Source organism: Molothrus ater, chromosome 3 (assembly GCF_012460135.2).
Source record: "Molothrus ater isolate BHLD 08-10-18 breed brown headed cowbird chromosome 3, BPBGC_Mater_1.1, whole genome shotgun sequence".
Classification (NCBI taxonomy): Eukaryota; Metazoa; Chordata; class Aves; order Passeriformes; family Icteridae; genus Molothrus; species Molothrus ater.
In genome coordinates, this window is record NC_050480.2 from 49,732,131 (window position 1) to 49,755,797 (window position 23,667).

General features: G+C 40.3%; 1 protein-coding gene across 1 annotated transcript; it reads right to left on the minus strand.

Moving 5' to 3' along the window:
* Nucleotides 1-1,095: 1,095 nt before the first annotated feature.
* On the minus strand, nt 1,096-23,466 carry IFNGR1 (interferon gamma receptor 1). The gene is made up of 7 exons (XM_036380342.2): nt 23,344-23,466; nt 16,580-16,694; nt 16,009-16,181; nt 14,432-14,580; nt 13,600-13,771; nt 12,450-12,565; nt 1,096-6,105 (listed from the first exon to the last, which is right to left on the minus strand). Exons 1-7 carry the CDS (start codon nt 23,429-23,431, stop codon nt 5,614-5,616), a joined length of 1,305 nt encoding a protein of 434 aa, XP_036236235.1. The 5' UTR covers nt 23,432-23,466; the 3' UTR covers nt 1,096-5,613.
* Between the last annotated feature and the right edge of the window lie 201 nt (nt 23,467-23,667).

Consider the following 23,667-nt stretch of genomic DNA (forward strand, 5'->3'; position numbering starts at 1 on the left):
GCCACATGGAAGAAAGGACTGAGAAATGGCATAGATGCTCTCTACCTCCTTGCTACCACTGCCCTCTAGCCATTCAGACAAGCTTTTGCAACCCTTCCTTCCTTGTTATAATTTATCTCACACTTGATCACATTTGCAGCAGGTTAGCACAGGCCTCAATTCTCCCAAACCTGGTAGCAGAAAGCACACAACAGTACATACAGTTCCTGTCTTCTGGAATAGAACTGCACATGCCCTCCACCCCTCCTGCTATTAACTGAGCTGCTATAAACTTAGATGTGCCACAAAACATAACGCAACACAGTTGTGCCCAGAAAGAAAACAAAGTGTATTTATTTTTGTTCTTTTCGCTCTCTATTTTCAGTCTGAAAGGATTGCATTTACTCTTTTTTGAAAGGGCATTCTTGAAGGGATGTTGAGTCTTCGAGTTTGTTTTTCAAGTGATGTTGGCATAGAAAAAGAAGCTGTATCAGAGTCAATACTCTTAGTGCTGTACTGTGAACCTTGCTCGGATGTGACAACTGCAGGATTAATTTTGCAGGACACGTAGCAAGGTGGCAGGCAGAACCTCTTGGTTTGCCTGCTCATTGTTTGCTCTGCTTGTAATGCTTTTCCTCTTTCAAGTGCAGCTAAACAGCAGAAATTAAAACATCACACAAGTAAGACTTCTGTGATCTTTAAACGTCTAATGAACAGTAGTAAGTTCCAAGGAAGGCCAGCTTTCCTCTCTGTAGCAATTAATCCATTCAAATGGTTTGACCATTTAATCCTTTTCCATAATTTTTAAATAGAACAGAAGGAAGCAGCCCCAGGCTGAAGCAATAGGGCTGGACTTAAGTTGCTGCAGGCTGCATCAACAGCATCAAAGGGCAAAAGAGAAACTGCAGTGCTGAGGATGATGATGGTCAGTAGGATCCAGGAACTGCTGCACACATCCACACACACAGATGGGCCACACACATCTCCGCCAAACAGTGTTTTGGTTCTCAATAAAGCTCAAGCGTACACCATGTAAGTAACATGAACTGAGAGAGCTTCAAAAGCACATTTAGGCTTCAGAACAAAAGCTAAGTCATAAAGAGGCAAGGACACACATTTTTCTTCTTAGATTTTTTTATTTATATATAAAAACATTTAAACTGTACACTATTTACAGGACTTTCATTACAGATTTCAGCCCATGATGGCATCCATTTAGAGAATCTAGAAAGAGTATTAATAAACAAGAACTTCATAGTTAAGGGACTGAACTATAAAAAAACACACTAAAGGAATCTACACAGGTCACCTTTTTCTAAGATAAAAGGTGCTTTGTATTTGGTTTGTCATTTTGGTTGTGTGTTTTTGCTTTTTGGGTTTTCAGTGTTTTTAATATGTGCTGAAACTATTAATCTGAGCCAAGTACAACATCTCTTATTTACTCAACTGTCTACATGGAACCACTTCAGAGCAACTGGCTATTCCTAACCCTGAGAAAAACAGGTTTTCTCATGCAAGTTTCTTTTTCTGCAACCTTCTATGAAGGATGAAAAAAAATTTAAAAGTATGTGCATCTGTTCCAGGCAACTGTCTTGTTTGCACAAATGTCAGTATATTTGACAATTTTTTTTTAAACTACATTATTGACTTATGTGGAAAACCACACAAAAGCAGATTTGATGTTTCTGTGCCAGTGCACAGTACTGCCATAATATCGCATTGTTAACTGCAGATCTAGTAATAAAAATCACAATGTCCACTCAAGAACAAGAACTGAAGAAGTTCTTAGAAATGTTGGTAGGTATGAGGCCAAAGTTTTGTGAAGTTCTCTTTCATAGGGGAGTCTTACCTCATCACCCAAATCACCTTGAAGTGAGAGAAAGGGAGGAGTGTTATGCAGCCAGGACAAGAGTAAAAATCAGCTGAAAAAGTTTGAAATGGCAAAACCTTCAAAGTGTGTCATACTGGATAGCTGATAGCCCTATAAAAGGCATGAATATTAAATTATTTTCAATGTATAAATGTTAGGCACTTTCATATTCTGGAAAAAGGTGCAATGTATGAATGTTCAAAAGTTCAAGCAAACTACTTAATCACAAGAATATTAATCAATCAAGCAAACTCAATTAGGTGAAAATGTATAGATAAATACTACCTGACAGGTTGCAAATGACATTGGCTCAGATATTTGGCATTACAGAACTTGCAAAAGCAAGGCTAACTAGCTGTAGCTGAAAAGGCATTTCCATTCCCATCCCAAGAAATCCTCACATTGCAAGCTGCTGGATTGTATCCAGAGATTAGCACCATGACTTGCCCTACTCTTAGGCTTTCAATACCACTACTGGCAACTGCTAAAAACAGGACTGGTGGTAACAGAACTTACTGACCCAGAAACACATCTTGTCTCACTGTGGCCTCACATTTTGAGCTAGTCAAAGCAAGTAAAAGAATCCTGTGCTTTGTGCACCCTTGAACTTCTTTATTCCACAATTAGAAAAGCTCTAAGCTGGCCTGAGCAATTTAAACACCTAAACTATCCCTGTGCCACTAGGTAAGTATGAAGCACACAGAAGACAGATTGCAAGTATGGTGCTAGTTCAGTGGCTTCTATATTTACAGCTCAGAAATTTTGATTTTAAAGTATATTTAACCTTGTTTTATTTCAATAGCAGGTCTGTTGTATATATATGTGATATAGTACAAAGCACTCATACTGCTGTTATTGATTCTCAGCTTCTAAAATAACACCACCTTTCCAATACATGTGACTATCTGCCATGACAAATTTTTCCCTTATGTTATATTTTTGTGTCATTTCTTATTGATCTTAACATTGATGTTCTTAATGATAGCCTAGCTCCTGGCTGGGTCCTTTTACTCACACTTGACTCCATGTGATTTGAAAGATTCAGAAGAATGTACAATGCAGTTGCATTGCAGGGGCAAGAGACAAGAACCTCTGATAGTCACTTGGTTTTAAAATGTGTCTATCTGCATTCCTCTTCCATTGTGTCAGCAAAGGAAAATCTTCTGGAACAATGAAACACTTAGCTCACACTAAACTAAGATGCTAAGTCTTAGTTCTAACAGCATCAGGGTTTCCTGATGAACTGCTAAGAATGTAAACCTAATTTTTAAAAAAATAACACGCTTCTGACAGAATCTTGGTTTTGTGGCAGATACATCAAATGCAACAACTGCCAGAGCAAATTCCTGACCTTTCTTTTTTTTTTTTTTTTGACAAAACTGACAGAAGGAAAGCAAGCTACCAAGTGCAAAGTTAAATACTCTGAGCAGTTGCAAAGAAAATACTCAGCAAATTGTCTGGTCAGAAACTTCTTCCCAAAAACAAGACTAACTTTACAGTTTCTAATGTTCTCTTTATCCCTTCAGAGGGAAGTTTAACTTAAGCACTTCTCTGACATTTATAAATTCCTGAGGTATTTACTGCAATTCATATTCATCAATAAACCTCCAAACTCAGAAAGAAATTACATCAGCTCCCATCTCCACACAAGACACAGCTGCTCATCTACTTTGTAGACAGCCTGCTAGGAGCTTCAGTGATGAACACCATCACTACCTGGAAAGTCAGTTTAAATGAAGTTTCAAGTGCAATTAATGCTGATTTTCAAAAAGCCTTCTCGTAACACCAAAAGTGTTATTTTTCTGCACCGCTGCCATGGGGGAACCTACACACTAGTGCATCTGAACAGTAAGTCACTAAGCACTGCCTTCTAGGAACACAACCCAAAAGATGACATTGAAAAAGTTGCTAGGGGGGGTCTCATTATGTTTGAATGTAATGCAGAAACAAATCACAGCCAGCTAACAATTACTAATTGGGCTTTCCATGACATCATAATTACAAAATTCACCTGCTTGATTTGGCTTTTCCTAAAATTATCAAAACCCTGGTAACCCATCTGTTACCCTTCCTTTGAGTAGTGATGGGAAAAATAGCTATTGTCTTTAAATCTTTTGTACCATTGTGGTCAATATCTGATATAGACAAGAACAGAAGCACTCCTGAAACAGCTGTATAAATCAACTTCACCTTAAGAATACTCATGTCACTGAGAAATCTAAGGACAGAAGTGGTATGACACTGGTTTTCCTTTAAAACCACCTGCTGTAACAGGCTAACAATTCCGATCATCCTATAGAAATGTATTTTAAAACAAACTCACAATTTTGTGTAAATGGACCAACTTGTACCCATAAAGTGCTCTTTTTTCCTGAACTAAACTTCATTAATAATTGCTATAAATATTTCCTACAAATAGAAAATACCTATCAAACCCTGATTAAAGGGAAATAAATAGATTGCATGGATTTCAATATAAAAAAAAATATATAAAACTCTTATTCCTCAGTTTTCAAAACTACAGCTCTATGATACAAAATTCAGAAGGCTGTCAGATGAAAATAAAACTTATGGAGTACAACTTAATCACACTTTTTTCCTATTGTATTGAGACATATTTTGAGAGGGTGATTTTACGTAGTTCCTGAGTTATGTTATTGAAACAGGGGAAATGGCAGTGATTTTCATCCTGCTAGAAAACATGCTTGGAAGAAGTTCTATTCATTTCTATTTCGAGAACATATTGTTCTAAAAATTAGGATGGAAGTGTCCCAGAAGAAACTAGGCTTTTGAATTTTGAGGACATTTTCTAAAGAATTTGTGCAACCACTCTTTAGACTTTTTTTTCTCACTGATGATCAGTCAGCTTGCTAATATATTCTGCCAGAATGCAACATGGTTATTCACCCCACTAGGAGATCCAAATGGGTGCTGCTGTACTGAAGTTAACAGCAAAGACTACAAATTCACAGAATTGTTAGAGTTGGAAAGAACCTCTGGAAATCATGCAATCCACCCCTCTGGCAAGGCAGGGTCACCTAGAACAGCTGACACAGGAATGAGTTCAGGTGGGTGTTGAATGTCCTCAGAGAAGGAGACTCCATGATCTCCTTGGGCAGCCCCTTCCAGTGCTCTGGCACCCATCCTCAATGCAAAGAAGTTCTTCCTCATGTTGAGGTGAACTTCTTGTGTTCTTAGTTTATGGCCATTACTTCTTACTTCTTTGACATGGAATCAAATTCTTAAGATACACAGGAAGAGCTTATAGGCATAATCTTATTTAAAAGAAACAAGAGCACTTAATATAAAAATACTCTTCAAAAGAAGAAGATAAGCAAGAGGATACCTCCAGTAATAGTAAAAACTCTCAAATATTTCTTGCACATGTCTATCATAATCAAGTGACGTATTTCTTAAGCATTATGTTCATTGAACTAATTTTGAACAAGATTTGAAGCAGAAGTGAATAATGGTACAGCTGCTGTTTTATAGTTGATGGTATGTTTTCTATAGAGTATTGTTAAAAAACACAGGACTATTCCAAATAGGAAGTAATGAGTTGTATCATATATAAAAGTGCTTAAAAAATGGTTATTATGAAATTTCCCCACAATTTTATGCCCTTTTCAGGTACAATTTTCAATTGTGCACCGATCAGAACAAGTACAACTTGTAGATGTTCACAATTTAACCAGACTTTCCATAAGCTTTAGTATTGCTGTTCTTTCTGAGTTGTGGTCAAGCACTCCAGCACTTCATCCTGGCTACTCAGTTGGCCTGTAAGCATTCACAGGCTGCTCTTCACCAACATCTATCATCAGCATATCCAATGGAACATGAGGCTTGTCATAGCCAGAAAACTTGAAGCAGCTGCTTGGAACGACTGTTTGCTGTGTTTCTGTGGTAGCAATCTCTGACCCTGAAGACTTACTGCAAATATCCATTTGGCTACTGTTAGAAATGAAGTAACTCTCTTTTCCTTCGCAATTCTGTTCATCAGCATCAAAAGAGACCTCCTCTGTGCTTTCCTGCACAGTCACCTCTTCTGCTTTGGCTGGTGCCTCTGGGGAAGGGACAGAAGATTGTCCATCACAGGAACTCACAGGACTAACAGTTTGTTCTTCTGGCTCTATCTCCAGCAAGGTTACTTCACCATTCACTGGCAACTCTGAGTGGCCTGATATTACGGACATATATTTCCCCTCTGATCTTGGTCCCATTAGAGGGCCTGTGTTCAGGTTTCTCATCACACTGACCTAAATGGGGAATAAAAAAGACAACCAACCTTGAGTTTAAAAGCTGGAAAAATATGTAAGTTGATAATAACAAATTTAACATCACTATTACCAATTCTAAAACAAAATTGCAAAATTAAAATGTGGCACAGTCACTGGCCTATGTCCATGAGTTCAACTCTTCCAGTAACACTTGTATGCAAGATCTCAAAAATGCTTACTTTGGGCAAGCATATTTGCAAGGATCAAATCCATTTCATGTCACCCACTACATTGTGAAGTTTCCAATATAGAGGAAAACAGCAAAACAGTAAGACAATGTAATACTCTTCAGCTGGGGAAACCTTTCATACTCTACAGCTAATGAGTATAACTTACAGTGCCTGGCACCTGTCCCAGCCAGGAGGGAAGTGAACAACACACCCAGTAACTGTTTCTATGCTGAAGTCACTCAGCTTACTTCACAGAGCCACTAAGCAGTCCCTCAATGCTGCAACAAACTTTCATGTTTCACTCTGAAATCCCTCCACAAGTTGATGGTATGAATTCTTTCAAGGGCCAGGCCCCAGCTTGTTTTAAACAAATACAGTATGCCTTGAGGCTGCTTAGATTCTTTAGACTTTTTTTTTATGTCTTTTCAAGAGTACATACAAATGAAAAACAAAGTAGGGTAAATTTTCAGCTATTTGATGGTGTTCCCTAAAGACAGCAGAATGCCTAGGGAGAAAGAGTTAATAGTGTCCTTTCACAAGTTTTGTAATTCACTATGTATGTGAATTAAAAAAGATCAAGTATTACAGATCCGTGAATTTCTTAACGAAATTTTTTCAGATACTTTTTTTTTTACTTAGTCTTTTTACTTTTTTTACTTTTTCAGATATTTTACTTTTTTTACTTTTTCAGATACATTTTTACTTAGTTTTTTCAGATACTTTGTATAAAATAATTTGCCTGAAAATTCAAATGGAGGCAAATTTGGAAGAAAGAGATGTGTACAGGAGAAGGAAAGATGAAGTAATATAACATTAAGAAAAATTACAAACAGACACAAAGAACCTCCCCAGTCTGTATTAGTGTAAGAACTGAGAGGGCCATCAAAACCAGATGATCCAATCTGACTCTGCTTTTTAAGAGTCTTCTCTGATTAAAAGGTTGTGAGACTGTAGCTTTACATCCCTACCTTCAGACCATGCTGAACTCCAGAGAAACTACTTTCATCTCTCACTTCAGTCTGATTATCTTACCCCTCAGCAGCCCTGATACCTGTTGATGGTACTCTGTGGCTAAGGCTGGATCAATAAAAGCATCACAATTCAGGAAAACCAACCAGCCAAACAACACCACCACAAGTCAAGCAAACACTCCCTGAAGAGCAGTTACTGGTCATCTAAGTTAGCTTTACAAACAGTTGTGTGAACATCACTAAGGTGAGGCAATCTCCCAGGGAATCAAGGGTTGCCACTGAAAAGTGCATTCAGGTGGCTCCAGACACACTACAAGTAGCTGCCACTGAACCATCAGTGTCTCTGGATCTTCATTTTCTGTTATGGAAACAGAATACTACACAAAGAATATTCAAAGTAATATCCATGAGAATTAATGGAAACCACTCACTCATAAGAAGCAGTTGCTTAAAAGTTAGTTGCAAGTAACAGATTACAATCAGTAATGGGTAGATACTGAAAATGTTAAGAACACCATAAAGGATTAATACACTTTCTGAGAATCTCTTTATACAAGTATAGTGGATATATATCCAGAATATTGGGTACTTATGCTATACAACACTGATCTTGAAGGGACCAGCATCTATAGTTTTTTGGGGTGGGAGTTAGGAAACATCTGTCTCTGACAATCACACACCAAGTGACAAGAGAAGGTAATTCTCTGTGTAAGGTGGAATACTTGAGGAATGTGAATTACAACAAAGTATTACAGAAACCATAGTCAAAAGCTGCATTTTCAGCTTTCCATCTCTCCCCACACCAGTACAGGCTAAACAGAAGTTAAAAACAAAAGCCAGTGAGTTCTTGTTTCTGTCATTTTAGGATTTTCACACAGCTCTAAAAAAATCACAATCCTAAAATGTGTTAAGGGATCACCTTGCATTCTACACAGGTCCAGCATTTCAGAGTGAGCACTGGCAATACTTTGAGACTGGGGATAAAATGCATATTCTCTGAACAAGAACATCCAAGACTTCTCAAGAAAAGAAACCCATTTTTCTCTTGACAAGTTTCTGACCATGGCAAGATGGTGCAAAGACATTCCTATTCCCATTCATGAAAGAAGGAAGCGATCAGAAGAAAAAACTCCCGTGTGTTTCCCGGTATCAAAGGTTTTTTAAAGCCACTGAGTCATAACTACAAGACAATTTAGCAACTCATGCAGTTGTTTCTAGCTTCAAAGATAAGAATCAGTTTATTACAGTAACTGAATGCTTATTACAGTAACATTCAAAAGATCTTAAGTAACAAGGGTAATTATGATACGGTTGCTATTTGAAGAAAAGTATTTACTATAGGTGAGTTAATATTTTTCTTTTATTCACATTACCTAGCAAACTGACAGCCAGTGATGGGTAACAGCAGCATTTCCTGGCATGTGCAGGTACACACATAACTTCCCGTCTCCAATAACAGGACCTGAGCTTTCAGGTCTTTCACTGTCTCAACAGACTAGTGAGACACACTGCTGAAAGGCAGGCTCAAGGACACAGATAAATGACACATCCCAAGGAATCCATAACAGCTAAGGTAATTACTAATTCTTTCTTAACTTCCTTTTCTAATGATGTGTCCACCTATGAGTTCCAAGTAATTTTCAGGTGCACATTTAATGAAGGAGAGTTTGAGAACTCCATTTCAAATCTTATTAGGATGATGGCAAGAATCTTTGTGGTCTTTGCATGGTTCCACAAAATATGAATGCTATGTAACTTTATAAAGAGAAGACTATGTTACTGTCCCCTATAGATGCTCACAGGGGAAAAAAAAAGTTTTCACAAAAGCAATGAAGCAGCTTCTGTCTTCTAACATGACAATTATGTGTGGCAAGTGTCAGTCAATATTTACAGGAACAATTAGTTTCTCCACATCAAAAATATATGTTGTATAACCAAAGAGCAAAGCCTTGTCAGAACCAGAAAAACCACTAGCAGAAAACAGAAAAGCAGGCTTAAGTAAGACTCAACTTTCACTTTTCTCTTGAGAGTAAATGTTTTCTACTCCCAAAAATATCTGCCACCATTCAAATGTAAAAGACACTGAAGAAAAAGACAGAGAAGTTAAAGCACAGAGAGATGCCCACAGCACGTCAGAAAATTATGGTCAGGTTCCTTTAAAAGTGGGTATGCCCTTATCATAAATCTTAGAACAAAAAGCTAATACAGGAATAGCCACAGGACAAATTGCAATGACTGAAGACAATGGGTGGAAAGAGACAGCCTCCTGCAATACTTTTTATGAGATAAATAAAAGGGAGTTTTAACCACAGCTGAACTGCTGAAAGATCAGATTCCTTTGATCCAGGCAGAAGACTAACATGACATCTTGTAAAGGAATCTGTCCCATTTCACATATGCATGGTCCTGGTAGGATCCTACTGTTTAAACATCCTCATAAACATCTACACAAACATGTTTTCTGATGAAGACAATCATTCATTGCCTGTATCAAATGACAGCTGCACTGTGGAAGTAGGACCAAGACATGACTGATAAGCAATTCCTGGGAGTCACAAACAGCATAGAAAATACAGTATAAAAGCACTGGAGCTCCAACTGGCAATGGAATTTTTTTCTTTTCTCTGACTATGTAAGACTCGCAAAGGTAGCTGCTCGATGGTTACTCTTTCTCATTTTCCCTTCTGTTGGAAAACTCCAAATTGCTGGAAGTCATTCAAATTATGTTTTAGTATCTACTTAAAGGTGCCAGGAAGGAGATCACAGAAAATTAGCAGTCCTAAAATAGGAAATCTTGCCCAGCCTTTTAACTGATGGAAGAACTCCCTAGATGTTTTATTTTCAGACAAGCTCAGGGAAGGCACAATGATGATAACCTGTACAGAAAGAAATGCCTAGAATATGCCTGACATATTCAAAGGTCAGTGACAGGCTCCAAGTGCCACTAAGTCTATAAAGATAATGTCATATAATTAAACTTATCATTTATATTAATTAAATTGTTTGTTCATTACTTCAAATGATTAACCATAAAATAATTATGGTTGTTATTAATTGCTCATTTTACATTCCCACAGTATTCACATCACCTATATTGAAACTACTTCTATGAGCTCTACAACTTATATTTGTCATTAGAGTCTTCATTGGAAATGGACAGAAATACAGAATACCCTGTTTTGGAAGGAACCAACAAGAATTGGTGGCTACTTCCTGACTCCAGCCAGGGCAACCTAAGAGTTAAACCATACATCTCAGAGCATGGGCCAAATGCTTCTTGAATAGGATTTGGGCAGTGACCACTTCCCAGGGGAGCTTGTCTCAGTGCCTGATCACCTAGCTAACAACATTTATAAACAGTTAAAGGCTTTATTCAGCTCCTTAGCAATAAAATATGATGTAGCATGTGAACCATACTGTGGTAGTGGAACCTAGGAACCACAAAGTAACATCTAGCCCAGTAAAATGAGAATATGGGCACACACAAGTTTCTACAAGGTGAGCTCAAGTGTGAGTTGGACCATGCATCAGGAGGCTCACAGGTGTTAAGGAGCACACATCTATTTGTGATATTCTGCTTCCTAATCCTTTAAATCAGGTATCACAGTGCTACTGGAAACCCAAAATAAGTATAGATCCATTGAGTACAGCACTGGATCCATTGATTACAGCACTGTAATCATGCATGAGCCATCTTTTGCTCATGAATGGTCTTCACAGAAATTACTGTTGCATGTACATAGGACACAAAAGTTACATATTCAGAGAAGTACACAGAGAAGTGGTGTGAACGTGACAAAAAAGTCTCCAATGTCTGCTTTGATATTGGGGCCTAGCTGGAGATGTCAGAGAGGTTTCTCTCATCTGATTTTTCAAAGCCTACAGTGTGAATGGCTACCTCCAAACTAGTCCCCTGGCTTCATCACAGTCAGTGGAAACAGGAATTTTAGAAAGCATTTTGTCTGACCAGAAGTGCATATAATTTCATAACAAGATGAATCATCTGTGCTGCACAAGCTGGTGGACTAGATCATTGCTTTACTACAAAGGAACCACCTCTGGCTTGGCATCTCCATTTAGTCAGAGCAATCTCGCCTCCTGATATTCTATTCTAAAGAAGACAAATTCCAGAGGAATCTTGGGCATTCACTATGGAGAGGTCATTTAAAGGGTTTTGAAACTGAACACCAGACAATGGAATCGAAGATTATTGTCTACTCTCTATAAATGAGACTTCCTCCATCCATTGAGAAGATACCCTTGCTGTGATTTCTGTTTACTACTGCCTCAGGTGGCAGCTCTTTGAAGTTGTGGTAGTTCATGTTGTGACTAACACGACACCAGGAGAACATTACAACAGTAGTTCTTACATACTCCACTCTGGCCTGACATGAAACCAAGGAGTGCTGCTGCTCTTTAAGGAACATCCACTCTCTTTCCTAAGGATGGCTACGAGAAGTTTTTTAAATAGAGCAGCTGTTGACTTCTTTTCCCTGTGACTGCTCAGCATGAGAACAGACTTCCCCATGTCCTTCTCCCCTCTTCCTACAGAACTATTACTCGCTCCCCTTACCCTGCACATTGCTAAGAATACTGTAACAATTAGGAGAATTGCCAACACTACCGTTTAATGAAGGAATCTCACAGCTCCTATGAGAAGGACAAACGGAAATGGGCACAAACTGAAGCACACAGAATTTTTTCTGAATGTAAGAAAAACTGTGAGGGTGGTTTAACATTGGAATAGATATCCCACAGTTGCTGTGGAGTCCCCTTTCTTGCAGGTATTCAAAAGCCATCTGGATATGCTCCTGGCTAACTTGCTGTTGCGCTTGAGCAAAAGGCTCTGGGTAGATGACCTCAAAAAGTATCTTCGCACGTCAGTGATTCTGTGGCTTTGTGTCTCTGCTACTAGAGTGAACACAAAACTGCCTAGGTATGCACACATGGAGTTTTTAAGAACCAACTTCTGAAACTAGACCAACCACTGCTACTTCAGTTAAAGAGAGACTGAAGTCTAGCCCTAAAAAACTAAGAGGCATCTGGTTGCAAAGGCTATCAGAATAATAGACTGGCATAAATTTTAAATATCTATGAGACCATGGTAAAAAAGCAAAAAAAAAAAACCCAACAAAAGAAACTCAAGAGATTGGCATATATGTACAGTAGTTACAGAACTTACCAAAGACTTAGGCAGCTGTATGTTGTTTTTCCTCAGTTTCTTGCAGCCACAATATACTGTTGGTATTACCGTCAAGATCCCAATAACAACACACAGAATGACGATATCATGTGAACCTAAGAAGTTAAAGCAAAATCTACTAAGAATTTTGGAAAAACAAGCCCCTGCTGTATTATTTAGAATAACTTCAGAAATTTTAATAGCTCAGAGTGCTTAGCTGTAATGTGTGAATTTTTCAATCTACTATCTTTTTTCACTCAGAAAAACTTAATCCATAAGACTTTTATGGAGCAAATAAAAATTAGAATGACAGAAGCTTTTCAGTTTATATAAACATAATCTCTTTTTATTAGAAATAAAGGAATTTTGCAATTAATTTTTTGTTCCTTAGAGATGACAGATGGAGATGAGATTTGTACACCTTCTATGCGATAGCATATTAACTGACATAACTACACAGAGTTTATGTACAATAAAAGTAAAACATTTTATCTTCCAAAACACAGAATTGTTAATGACTACAGTAGGACTCCACTAGCCTGACTCTCCTTAATGCCCTCCCTCATCCAGCTGCTCCTGTGTGTTCAAGAAAACTGCTTCTATCTATTTTATCTCTTTGCTGAAATTACAGGCCATGATGAAGTACAACCAAAATGCTTGTAAGATGTTTAGAGATAAAAATTTGGGTCACTATTTGCCTTTTGTTCTCTTTAATTAAGAAAAAGACAGTAATATCTTAATTTCATGACCATAAGTTTATAGTTGCTTCCAGTTAAAAGTATATATGCATTACCCTCAGTGATGAGGCTGAGCAAAAAGCCAGCTGCTAGAACAGACAATGCCTATGAAAACCATATAGCTCAGTGAATGATCCATTTGTGAATTTTTCATTACACCAGTGTTCATGTGCAATAGAAGTAGGTTTTGTAATATCAACACAGGAAAAACACCCCTCAAAAAATTCAGGGTTACTTGAAAATAATACATGATTTGTAAAGGGCGGAACTGTCAAAGTGCACTTGGAAAAGATTCACTAAGCTTTCCCTATTTTTTCTATTCTCCCAAAGGCACCCCAAGCATCAAATACTTGCTAGATCAGATCTGTCTTCAGATTCAGTATGTTCTTAATATAGCATTTGAATCCTCTTACTCAATGTCTGCCTGAGAGCAACAGGAATGCAAATTTCCTCTGATGGAGTGCCAAACATCAGAGAATCAAAAATTGCTATTGCTGAAACACAGTAAGTGGAACTTTGAGGAAGGATTGGGATTTTGAGGCTACACTTATGCATTGTACAGTTGTCGTCTTCGAGCTCTTCAGTCTGAAAAAAAAATGGAAGACATGTTATATCATTTGACTCACTAGAACAATGTTACAGCACCTTCCACTACTTCCAAAAATGTTACAACACTATTAGATGTGTTTCCCACATCACTCATATATCTTGCAAAAGCTGTGTGACCAGTACTGGCTACCTTAAGATGTTATATTTGATCAGAGCATAGTGTTTTCCAGCTAAAATTTCTGCTGTTTATAGTAGAGATTCACACTTGGATGCATATGAAAAGCTAAGTGTAAGTAAACACACCTGTCATAATTTTCCTTGCCTTCACCCTCCATGATTGCTAAATAAACTGGTATAAATACCTTGAAAGGCAATTTTCTTAAGTGAAATGTCTCTTTAGACAAATGAGAGGGGCACAAGTTAAGTTACTAATATCTGCATGTATGCAGAAACAGCAGCATGTGATCCAGTAAGACTAATCTTGTGTACAGTTAATGCGATAATCTAATTTTTGTTGTAAGCACTCATTTGGACAACTAAAATACAGACCTTTCACTCATATATCTCACTGTAATGGGCTCAACATTTAGGTGTTCAACTACCTATTAGTTCCATGTGCCATAGGTGTAAATCCCTTGTATAGGCATTTAAGGTAAACAAGTGTTTTGAATTTTAACTTTTATTTCTGGAACCTACCTTATTTTTACTGTTCCGAACAGTCACCGAGTAGGCAAGAGATGAATAAATGTCTTCAACACAAGAAAGAGGGAATACAGGATGGTGAATATCAACCATGATTTCATCACCATGTCTTGAGATATTCAGTTTTGGTGGTCCTATTTTTCCTGGAACACATTGCACCATTGCTATTAGGCCAAAACTTTTAACATAAAATACAGTATTTATTGCTAGCTTTCCAAAATTCATCAGAGATTTGAAAAGAATTACATCTTTATTTCCATGCTGTGAATATTGCAGAGCTGTGGTAAGACCTCTCTGTTGCTTAGAAGTAATGGATGCACTTGGATACATTAACTAAGCAGCTTCTAAAATGGAAACAGATTGTCCATGATGAATTTCACTGTTAAGCAATTTCATTTTCCTACACACATAAGATCATAAAAATTCAACTGACAACAGAAAAAACTTACAGCAATTAAACATATACATGAATGAGAACCAAAGACAAGATCCTGCTGACTAGATCCCACCATAAATCACCTCAATTAAAAACAATACTGCACTGAAACAAAGGCTATATGAAAAGCTAAACAAATCTCACCATGAGCATCCAAAGTTTCCAAACTTTTGATTTCCCATGGCAATGGCCTATGTGAATTTTTTGTGTCTAATAGTCTGACTGAACACAAGTTTCTTGTTCAATGGGAAAAGGATTTTGTCTCTTTTCTCCATACACGGCTACCAATTTTCTGGAAACCGTCACACTGAGCATTACTACCATGACTTTTGTGTCACTTTTGTGTCCTTTTGTCAAACTATAGAAACCAGCCACTATTTCAAGTAATAGGACTCTTGAGTGTGAACGGAATCATAGCAGAAAGCAAAGAGGGACTCCACTCCTTCAGCTCCAGCAATGCAGAAATCCAGCTCTAGTTAAAGCATAGCCCAAGTCAGATAGAATCTCATGGGCCAGCTTCTCCCTGGAAGCTGTATGTTGGGAACAGAGCAAGCATGGTAAGAAGTCTCTCGGTCTTTCCTGACTCTGTTGCATTTCCTTTGCACGGCACATGCAATGCCAGGGCCTGAGACACTGGACTGTAGACACAAAATTTACTTTTACAGTACTGATGTTAAAGTCTGATTTTTTCCAAAGCAGCCTGAAGGACTTACATGACAAATTAGTAACTTAGTTATCCAGTTACAGCTTTTAGTATTAACTAGACACCTGAAGCTACCAGGACATGGCATTCTAGTGTCAAGCAATAAATTACTACTTCAGTGATGCCTAAAGGTCCATGCTGTCTGGTGACAGTTTCCTACCCTAAACTGGTGTCTGGAGCATGGGAAGGATTCAGAGTGCACCATTAGCATCATCTTCTTGCCTTTAGACATTTTGAAACCTACTCAGACACTCAGTAAGAGCTAGCAAGCACCATGAAGTTCCTACTAAGCAATCATCATGCTTCCTTTCATCCTGAACTCCTGGCTTTAAGATATTCCCAAATGCAATGCAGTAACGGAGCAAAAGGAATAATTACTAACTCTCTAAATTTTTGGAAAAAATTACAAAGTTTAGTTTAGATACAACTTACCATGCCTTTGCAAAATAAACTCATTTGCCTCAACATATTCAGACTGTTGTGACCCAACAACAGCTTTAACTTTAAGCCAATGAGATGAATAAGGGTCACATATTTCCTCTGAGACATCACAAAAATGAGCTGAAGTGTTCACACAGGTTGAGACCTCCTTATATTTACCTAAACTGTAAAACAGATCAAGTAATAATTAATACAATTTCAACAATTCTGTAAAATACACCGCCTGTAACAAAAAAACTGTGAGGGTGGCCAGGACCTGTGAGGGCACAAATTGCCCAGGGAGGTTGTGGAGTCTCCTCCCCTAGGGATATTCAAAAGCCAACTGGACATAATCATGGATGACCTGCTCAAGCAAGTGCTTTGGAACAGATGACCTCCAGAGATGCCTGCCAATCTCAACCATTCTATAACTTGAGAAATTTTGCCTTAATTTACACTTGAGCAACCTTCACCCTACATGACTTCAACATATAGAAACAAGAGAATTTACCATGGACTGACTACTTTTATGTGCTTCTAGAGAATATCAGGTATAGGAAATAATGAAATGGTAAGAACTTACTTGTAAGGCTTGATTTCCACAATAAAATGAGGAGTTTCAGAAATAGGTGGGTACTGCCATTGCAAAACTGTTTTGAAATTTTCAGATGTTACTACAACCCCCGTTGGTGAAGGCACTAGAATGAAGAGAACAAATGCACTTTGATAAACAGACCTTTGCAAACACAAGAATAGCCAAATGTACTTCTAAATTATTTGGAAAAAGCAACATGCTAGATATAAATCTCACAAATACTTCCCCCAAATGAGCTCGTCTGTCAGCAGTAAAAACACCTATGAGCCCTGTAAGCTAATTTATTACTCACCTCTCCTGCACAGACAGCTTTTGTCCTCTTTGCAACATCAGATAACCCATGCCCACTGAAAGCAAGTCCCTCAGACAACCAGTATCAGGTCCACAAGCAGTGATGATTATACCCCTATGTTGGTCTTTTACAAATAAAACAGCAAGACAGGTTCTAAGACTTTATTCAAGTTAGAGATTAGCCCAGTTCCTGTATATTTCTTTTGCTGTTCAGAAATTGAATTGGAATGGATGGGCTGGGAGATGAGAGCTAGAGTATCAAGGCAAAAATATAACAGGCCTCCTAGGGTAAGCCTGGATTCCCTATGAATTTCTAACAGTGATACTTCTACCACTCCAGCAGTCTCTTCAGTAAGCTGTAATGCCCAAAATAAACTACAAATATTTGTAAGGAATTTGAACATTGAAGCTGTAATGTAGTTCCATTTGAAGGAACGCATTTGAATTATATTTAGCAAACAACATCAGAGGCAATGTAGTAAAGCAATCCAAAAATAAAAAGCAACACTGACAGTTTCCCATGTGAAGCAAGTATCTGTTTCAAGCAGCAACCTCAAGAGGGCTATCAAGGGAGTAGCTGCAGGGGAAGGAATATTACGGGATCCTGTAAATGTTGAAGGCTGCCACATGACACTCAGGAAGAGAAGAGAAATTAAGATCACTCAACTGAATTTAACTGTTGCAACTCAGCTTCTGAATGTCTGGTTTGGCACCCCTAGTATTCTCAATGTGGCTTTTACAAAATGCTGAGGGAACTCAGCATTTTAGACCCGCTCTTGTTCACAAAGCAAGAACTACAACCTCACTCTGTGATATATATTTAGGGAAAGTAAACAATTTTCACATCCTGAGAACAAGACCACAAATATAACACATTACTGAAAGTGATACGTAGAGGCTGAGATATGCTATTGACAACCACAAAGGTTTGATTTAATACAGGTCATTCTGCAAGCAATACTGTGGTTTGTTTTAATAAGAGTGGTATTTCAGCTTTTGGAAGAAGAGGAACATAATCATCAAATTCACAACCACAAGGAAAAAAAAGGTGACAAGTTGAGAGAAGAGGTGTCAAGCACACAGGCAGGCGAAAGCACATAAACGTTATCTCAAATATGCACTTTTAAGCCAGCGTAGCTAGCCTTACAAAATTTTAACTTTTGTGCACTATTACACAAAATAAACTGCTTAACAGAAGGAGTTGACCCCAGAGCACTGAAGGAGGTAGCAAATGTTACAGTAGGACCCTTCCATGATCTGCCTAAGGCTTGGGGAGGTCCCTGGTGACTAGCAGCTAGCAATGCACTGCCTAAAGCAAAACTTAATTCAATGAACTGGACCTTTCAAAGATGTAAAAGTGAGACAGCCTTCAAAGCCTGATACTTGCATCTTGTGCAAGACTGAAATTCCTTCCCTCATTCTGGCATTACTGTATACACAGAGGGATTTGTCACCGCTGCTTACACAAGCAGAACACAGTTGAAGTGCAATAATGCACGTAACAAAACAGGGCCTGATGAAACCACAACACAGAGTTTATGGTACAGCTATCTGAGACAACAGCAGCCCTAACAGCCATAAAAGTTCATTCAAGTCATATGTGACTTTTAAACATCATTTACGCACTGCAATACAGACTGAAAGCACAAACTGAAAGCTTGAAAAGACAAACTGCGGAAAAAATAACCAGTAAAAGTGTATTTTCAAAGTTTGCTCCTTTTTTAGATTTCCATTAGCAACAAACAAACCTTTATATTCCCGAAGTGACACATCATAGGCTTATAAGCCACTTTAACAGGCCAAAAAGGACAACAGTTTGAACTTTGCCACAGTCATGGTTAACTCATCATTTAGACAGACAGCTGCAATAGCACCCAGTCAGTCCCTTCTGGGCCCCTGACTGGGAGAAGCGTGCCTTCCTTGTGCCAGCCCTGTACTTTACCTACAGTTGAGAGTCAGCTCACAGATTCACAGAATATTCTGAGTTGGAAGGGACCCACAAGGACCACTGAATCCAAGTCTTATGTAAGTGGCCCATAGGGGCCCTGAGCTCACATATCCACTTAAACTGCAGCCAGAAAGGGTAGGAGCTCTGATGACTTCACAAATGCAAAAAAGTCACTCTCCATAGTTTTTGCCACCCATGAAAATGAAGAAAAAGGAAAAAAGATCAGATACACTTGCATTACCTTTGAATGCTTCTGCAGTACTCTGCAGCCATATGCATTATAAAAAACCCAAACAGAAAAAAAGATGGCAAAAAGGCAACCAATACTCTGAAAGATGGATTCAGAAGGCAGCAGGCTGCATTTCCTTTTTTTTTTTGTACTCAACTTGGGATTCAAAGGGTTTGAGATAACAGACTTGACTGGGATGTACTAGACTGAATTTACAACTGTTAAGTGTTGTTTAGCTCCTGTGGCTTGCCCTGAGGCTTGCTTTCCTGACTGTATATTCCTTTCCAGACTGTATATTCGAGCCCAGTGCTCCTTGCTCTCACTGCTTGCAGTACCGCTTATCACCTCCCAGTAGTGTGTCTGGGAACATCCCAGTAACACCCATGGTGATACACATGGGCTGGCAAGTGGCCAGAGTATTGCTGCTTTCTTTGTTTTATCACACCCAGTACATAAAGTGGGGGGAAGAAGGAGGAAGCATGGGACATTTGGAGAGATGGTGTTTGTCTTCCCAAGTAACCCTTACCCATGATGGGGCCCTGCTCTCCTGGAGACGCTGAGCACCTGTCTGCCCATGGAAAGCAGTGGATGAATTCCTTGCTTTGCTTACATGCACAGCTTTTGCTTTCCCTATCAAACTGTCTTTATATCAATTCATGAGTTCTTCAGCTTTTACCCTTCTGATTCTCTCCCCAGTCCTGCTGGTAATAGAGTGAACAAGCAGCTACCTAGGGTTTGGTTAAACCTTGACAAAATGGTCCTTCTAATTATTTATATCCTCATTTCAATCTGTTCTAAATAAAAAAAAAAAATGGCCTGCACTAAAAGCAGAGTCCAGAGTCCAGCCATCTGGAGGCTGGAGGAGAGTTAGGAGCACTGCCCAGCACTACAGCACCAAAACTGAGCAGGAAGAGGTCAGTGCTCACCACAAGCTGCAGGAGCACCAAGCAGGTGCCTTGGGGAGGAACGGGAAATGTCTGTCAGAGCAGTGGTTCTGCCTTCTGCCACACTCCCCTTCAAGGCAGCACACCTGGGTTAGCATGGCCCCCTCTCTGTGCCCTTCTGCCAGGCCAGGCACTAAACAGGTCCTGCTCCTATCAGACTGCTGGAGGGAACCTGCCTGTTGGCCGTGCTTGGTTGGGAGCCTGGGAGACTGGCAAGCACCCAGGAGCAAGGTAATGAAGAAATTTTGTGCCTGCTAGCTGACTCTGGCTTTCTTTTAAGAGGCAGCAGCCACGAGGTGTATGTGAAAATGCTTGCATGTGCTTGCCTTGGCCAACTTTCATTTATTCCTCCAAAAGAAACCCAGGACATGCATTCCTCTTGTAAATGCCACTCCCATACCTGGATGGTACTTCCTTAAAAACTTTACTGAAAACAAGCTTAAATTAATGCTTGTAAAACAATTTATGCAGAAGGTTCTACCAGAAGTTCTCGAAAGACCTCAAAACCACAAAGGAATTGGTTTACAAATTAAATGAGTATCATGACCCGTAAAATTGAAAGCTAATGATTTTTTAACTATTTAGTGGAATGAACTTAAGTATCGTGGATAAACATTATACACAGTAGATGGAGCATTTTTACAGCTTCTATTTACAACAGAATTTTATTTTCTAAGGGCTCAGAGGTTTGACATTGTTCTATGGAGTTTTTAAAATCATTGTTTATGAAAAAAATCTCCACAAGGTTGTAAGCTGTATTAAGAGGAGAGGCAGACTGAGATCACCATCTTGAGAAAAACCACAGCAAGTTGCACAAGATGGACACTTAAAAAACCACATATAATACAAGCTAAATATTGTTTTATTTATTTTTTGAGTGTCTATACCTTTTGCTATAGCTGTAAAGTGTTGTAATAGATGATATCTAAATACAGCACTTTCTACCATCTAATTTGCTTTTGTTTACAGCTTGACAGTAAATTGCTATGAATGTCAGTAATCTGAATCATAAAAAACAACTCAAGGCCACCATGATTATCACACACAACAGGAAGTCAGCTACCTGAATGAACTACACACATCCTTGGAAATGCAGCTTACAATGTGCAGGAAACACCTGAACCGCTGCCATAGCCTCTAAATCTTCTCCACCTTGACCACGGACCTTGTCTTCCATGATACTAAAATGCAGACTGAGAGTTCCCATCAACAAGTGCCCAGCTCCACCGTGGAGTCAGAGGCCTATCAATGCAGGCACGTTGGGCACCCAGCTGCAGGAAATGCAGATGTTCCAGCTGCTGCTGGGTTATCTGGCTTTGTTCCTTTTCTAAGGAAAACAGTGTCCTACAATGGAAGATGAAGATGACCAAACATTTCCTCATTACACACTCAGCTTTAATATATGTATTACACTACTTTGAAAGCCCTGTAAGATTTAAGGGAAAAAAAATAATCATACAACTGTTGCCACGGAAGTTCTGGGCTCCTCAGTACAAGAGACATGGAGCTCGTGGAGCAGGTCCAGCAGAGAGCTACAAAACTGATCAATTGGAATTGGGGCACCTCCATTATGAGGAAAGGCTGAGGGAGCTGGGCCTGTTTCATTAAGAGATGAACAAGAGGGGACTTCATCAATAACTACAAGTATCTGAAGGAGGAGTAAAAGGAGAGAGTGTCTCACTGGTGCCAAGCAACAGAACAAGAGGCAACGGGCAGAAACTAATGCACAGAAAGCTCCACCTGAATATGAGGAAGAACTTCCTTACTATGTGAGTGACCAAGCACTGGAACAGATTGCCCAGAAAGGCTGTGGAGTCTCCCTCACTGGAAATACTCAAGAGGGAGATGCTATCCTGGATGCTATCCTATGCCATGTGCCCCAGGATGACCATGATGGAGCAGGAAAAGGCTGGACCACATGACCCACTGTGCTCACTTCCAACCTGACCCATTCTGCTATTCTATATGTGACAGCATCATAAACACGGTTCAGACTTCCCTCTCCACCTTAATTCTTCCCCTGTAGTTCAGCACATCTGCTTGCATCAATATTATAACAAAGTAAGTTATTAGTTATTACAAATAAAACCATAAAATAAACTACTCTCTGTGTTTACAGAGATAACTGTTGTGCTGGACTAGGCTGGATTATAGCAGGTTTGTTTGACAAGTGATTTACTGGTATTGTGCTTTTTACCCTAAAAATGCTTAATACAATGTAGAAGTGGCATATTTTACTAGCAATTAAAGCATGCCCTTAAAAAGAGACTAAGTCAGAGCAAACAAGACAATATTTAACATATCGAGCTATCTTGCTGGTCCAATGGGGGAAAAAGATAGTGTACCTGCAAAGTTCACCAGTCATAATCAGACACAAAGTCAAATGAACTGGATATTCAAAATGCAAACTATTAAGGGACAGTAATGCAGGCAGATTACTGTTTCTAGCACCACCAGTCCATATCAGACAAAGCTAAGCATGCTCAGGGGCAACCAAGTTCAGTAACTTCACCTGGGCATGGATCTGAACTCCAAGAAATCTCCATTTGCAGAATCCAAGGAGCCTGGGCACACAGCCAGCTCTTAGCAGCCTCAATAAAAACTAAATGCATGTTCCCTTTTGACTATTAAACAGCAACCTCTGTTTTTAATGAACTTTTACAGTTTAAAGTGAAACTAGTAAGCCTATTTTTTTCGTAATTTACTTGCTGTGCAAACAGAGAGAGTGCTGCTCTCCGCGGGCAAGCCACTCCTCCCAGGATGCTTGGCCAAAATGTGCGTGTCCCAGGCCACGATCCCGATACCTTCTTTACACTCCCCAGTCCTGTGCTCCCCATTTTCGACCCGAATTTCCCAGTTTCTCTACTCCTTTGGAGATACGAAGCTATAAAATACAGCGCAGCAGGCCTGTCCGACGCACACGCCGCTCCAGCTTTGCGAGCCAAAATGCGCGAAGAGCCGAAACAAGGCTGATGTCACCAGCGCGCCGCCGCCGCGCTGCCAGACGGCCTCCGCGGCCAGGCTGAACCGCGCACCCACAGAGCTCGGCCGGGCCCCTCGGCGGGAGCACGGCACAGTCCCGGGCAGCGGGGGCTCCTCCCGCCGCCGCCCGGCCGCTCGCACTGCCCCGACGGCTCCCTGCGCCCGCAGCGGCCGGCGGCAGCGACGCGGGGCCGGCGGCTCCACCGGCGGCGCTCGGTCACGGAGGGTGCCGGGGCAGGAGGGCGCGGCACGGCCGGGGCCGGTGCCGGTGCCGCCGCCCCGCAGGTGACCCGTGCTGCCTATCAGCCGGTCGGCCTGCCCGGGCCGCCCCATCCCCCCGTCCTGCCCCGCCCGTTACCTGCGGGCGGTTGCTCCCCTTGGGAAGCCGCGCTCCGGCGGGGCGCCAGCAGCGCCGCCACAGCCAGGAGGGACAGCGTTACCCGCATGGCGGGGACCGAGCGGAGGCCACCGCCCCGCACACAGAGCCCCGCAGCGCTCCCACGCCTGCTCCCGCCCCGCTCCGCTGCGGCGCCTGCGCCGGGCAGGAAGGGGCGGGATGCCCGGCAGTGACAGTGCGGGGGCGGGTGGCGGCCCGGAGGTCACAGCCGGGCAGCGCCCGGGGGGCGCCGGGGGAAGGGGAGGAGGGGGAGCCGCGGGGAGCCACGGAAGCGTGGGTTGGCGG

Excerpts from the sequence above, each read along its gene's own strand:
- IFNGR1 (XM_036380342.2), bottom strand. The coding sequence starts at position 23,431 with ATGCGGGTAACGCTGTCCCTCCTGGCTGTGGCGGCGCTGCTGGCGCCC. Across the intron at positions 16,695-23,343 it reads AGGGGAGCAACCGCCCGCAG|TGCCTTCACCAACGGGGGTT; the intron begins GTAACGGGCGGG and ends TCTTCATTCTAG. Across the intron at positions 12,566-13,599 it reads TGCTCTCAGGCAGACATTGA|GTTCACATGATATCGTCATT; the intron begins GTAAGAGGATTC and ends TTAACTTCTTAG.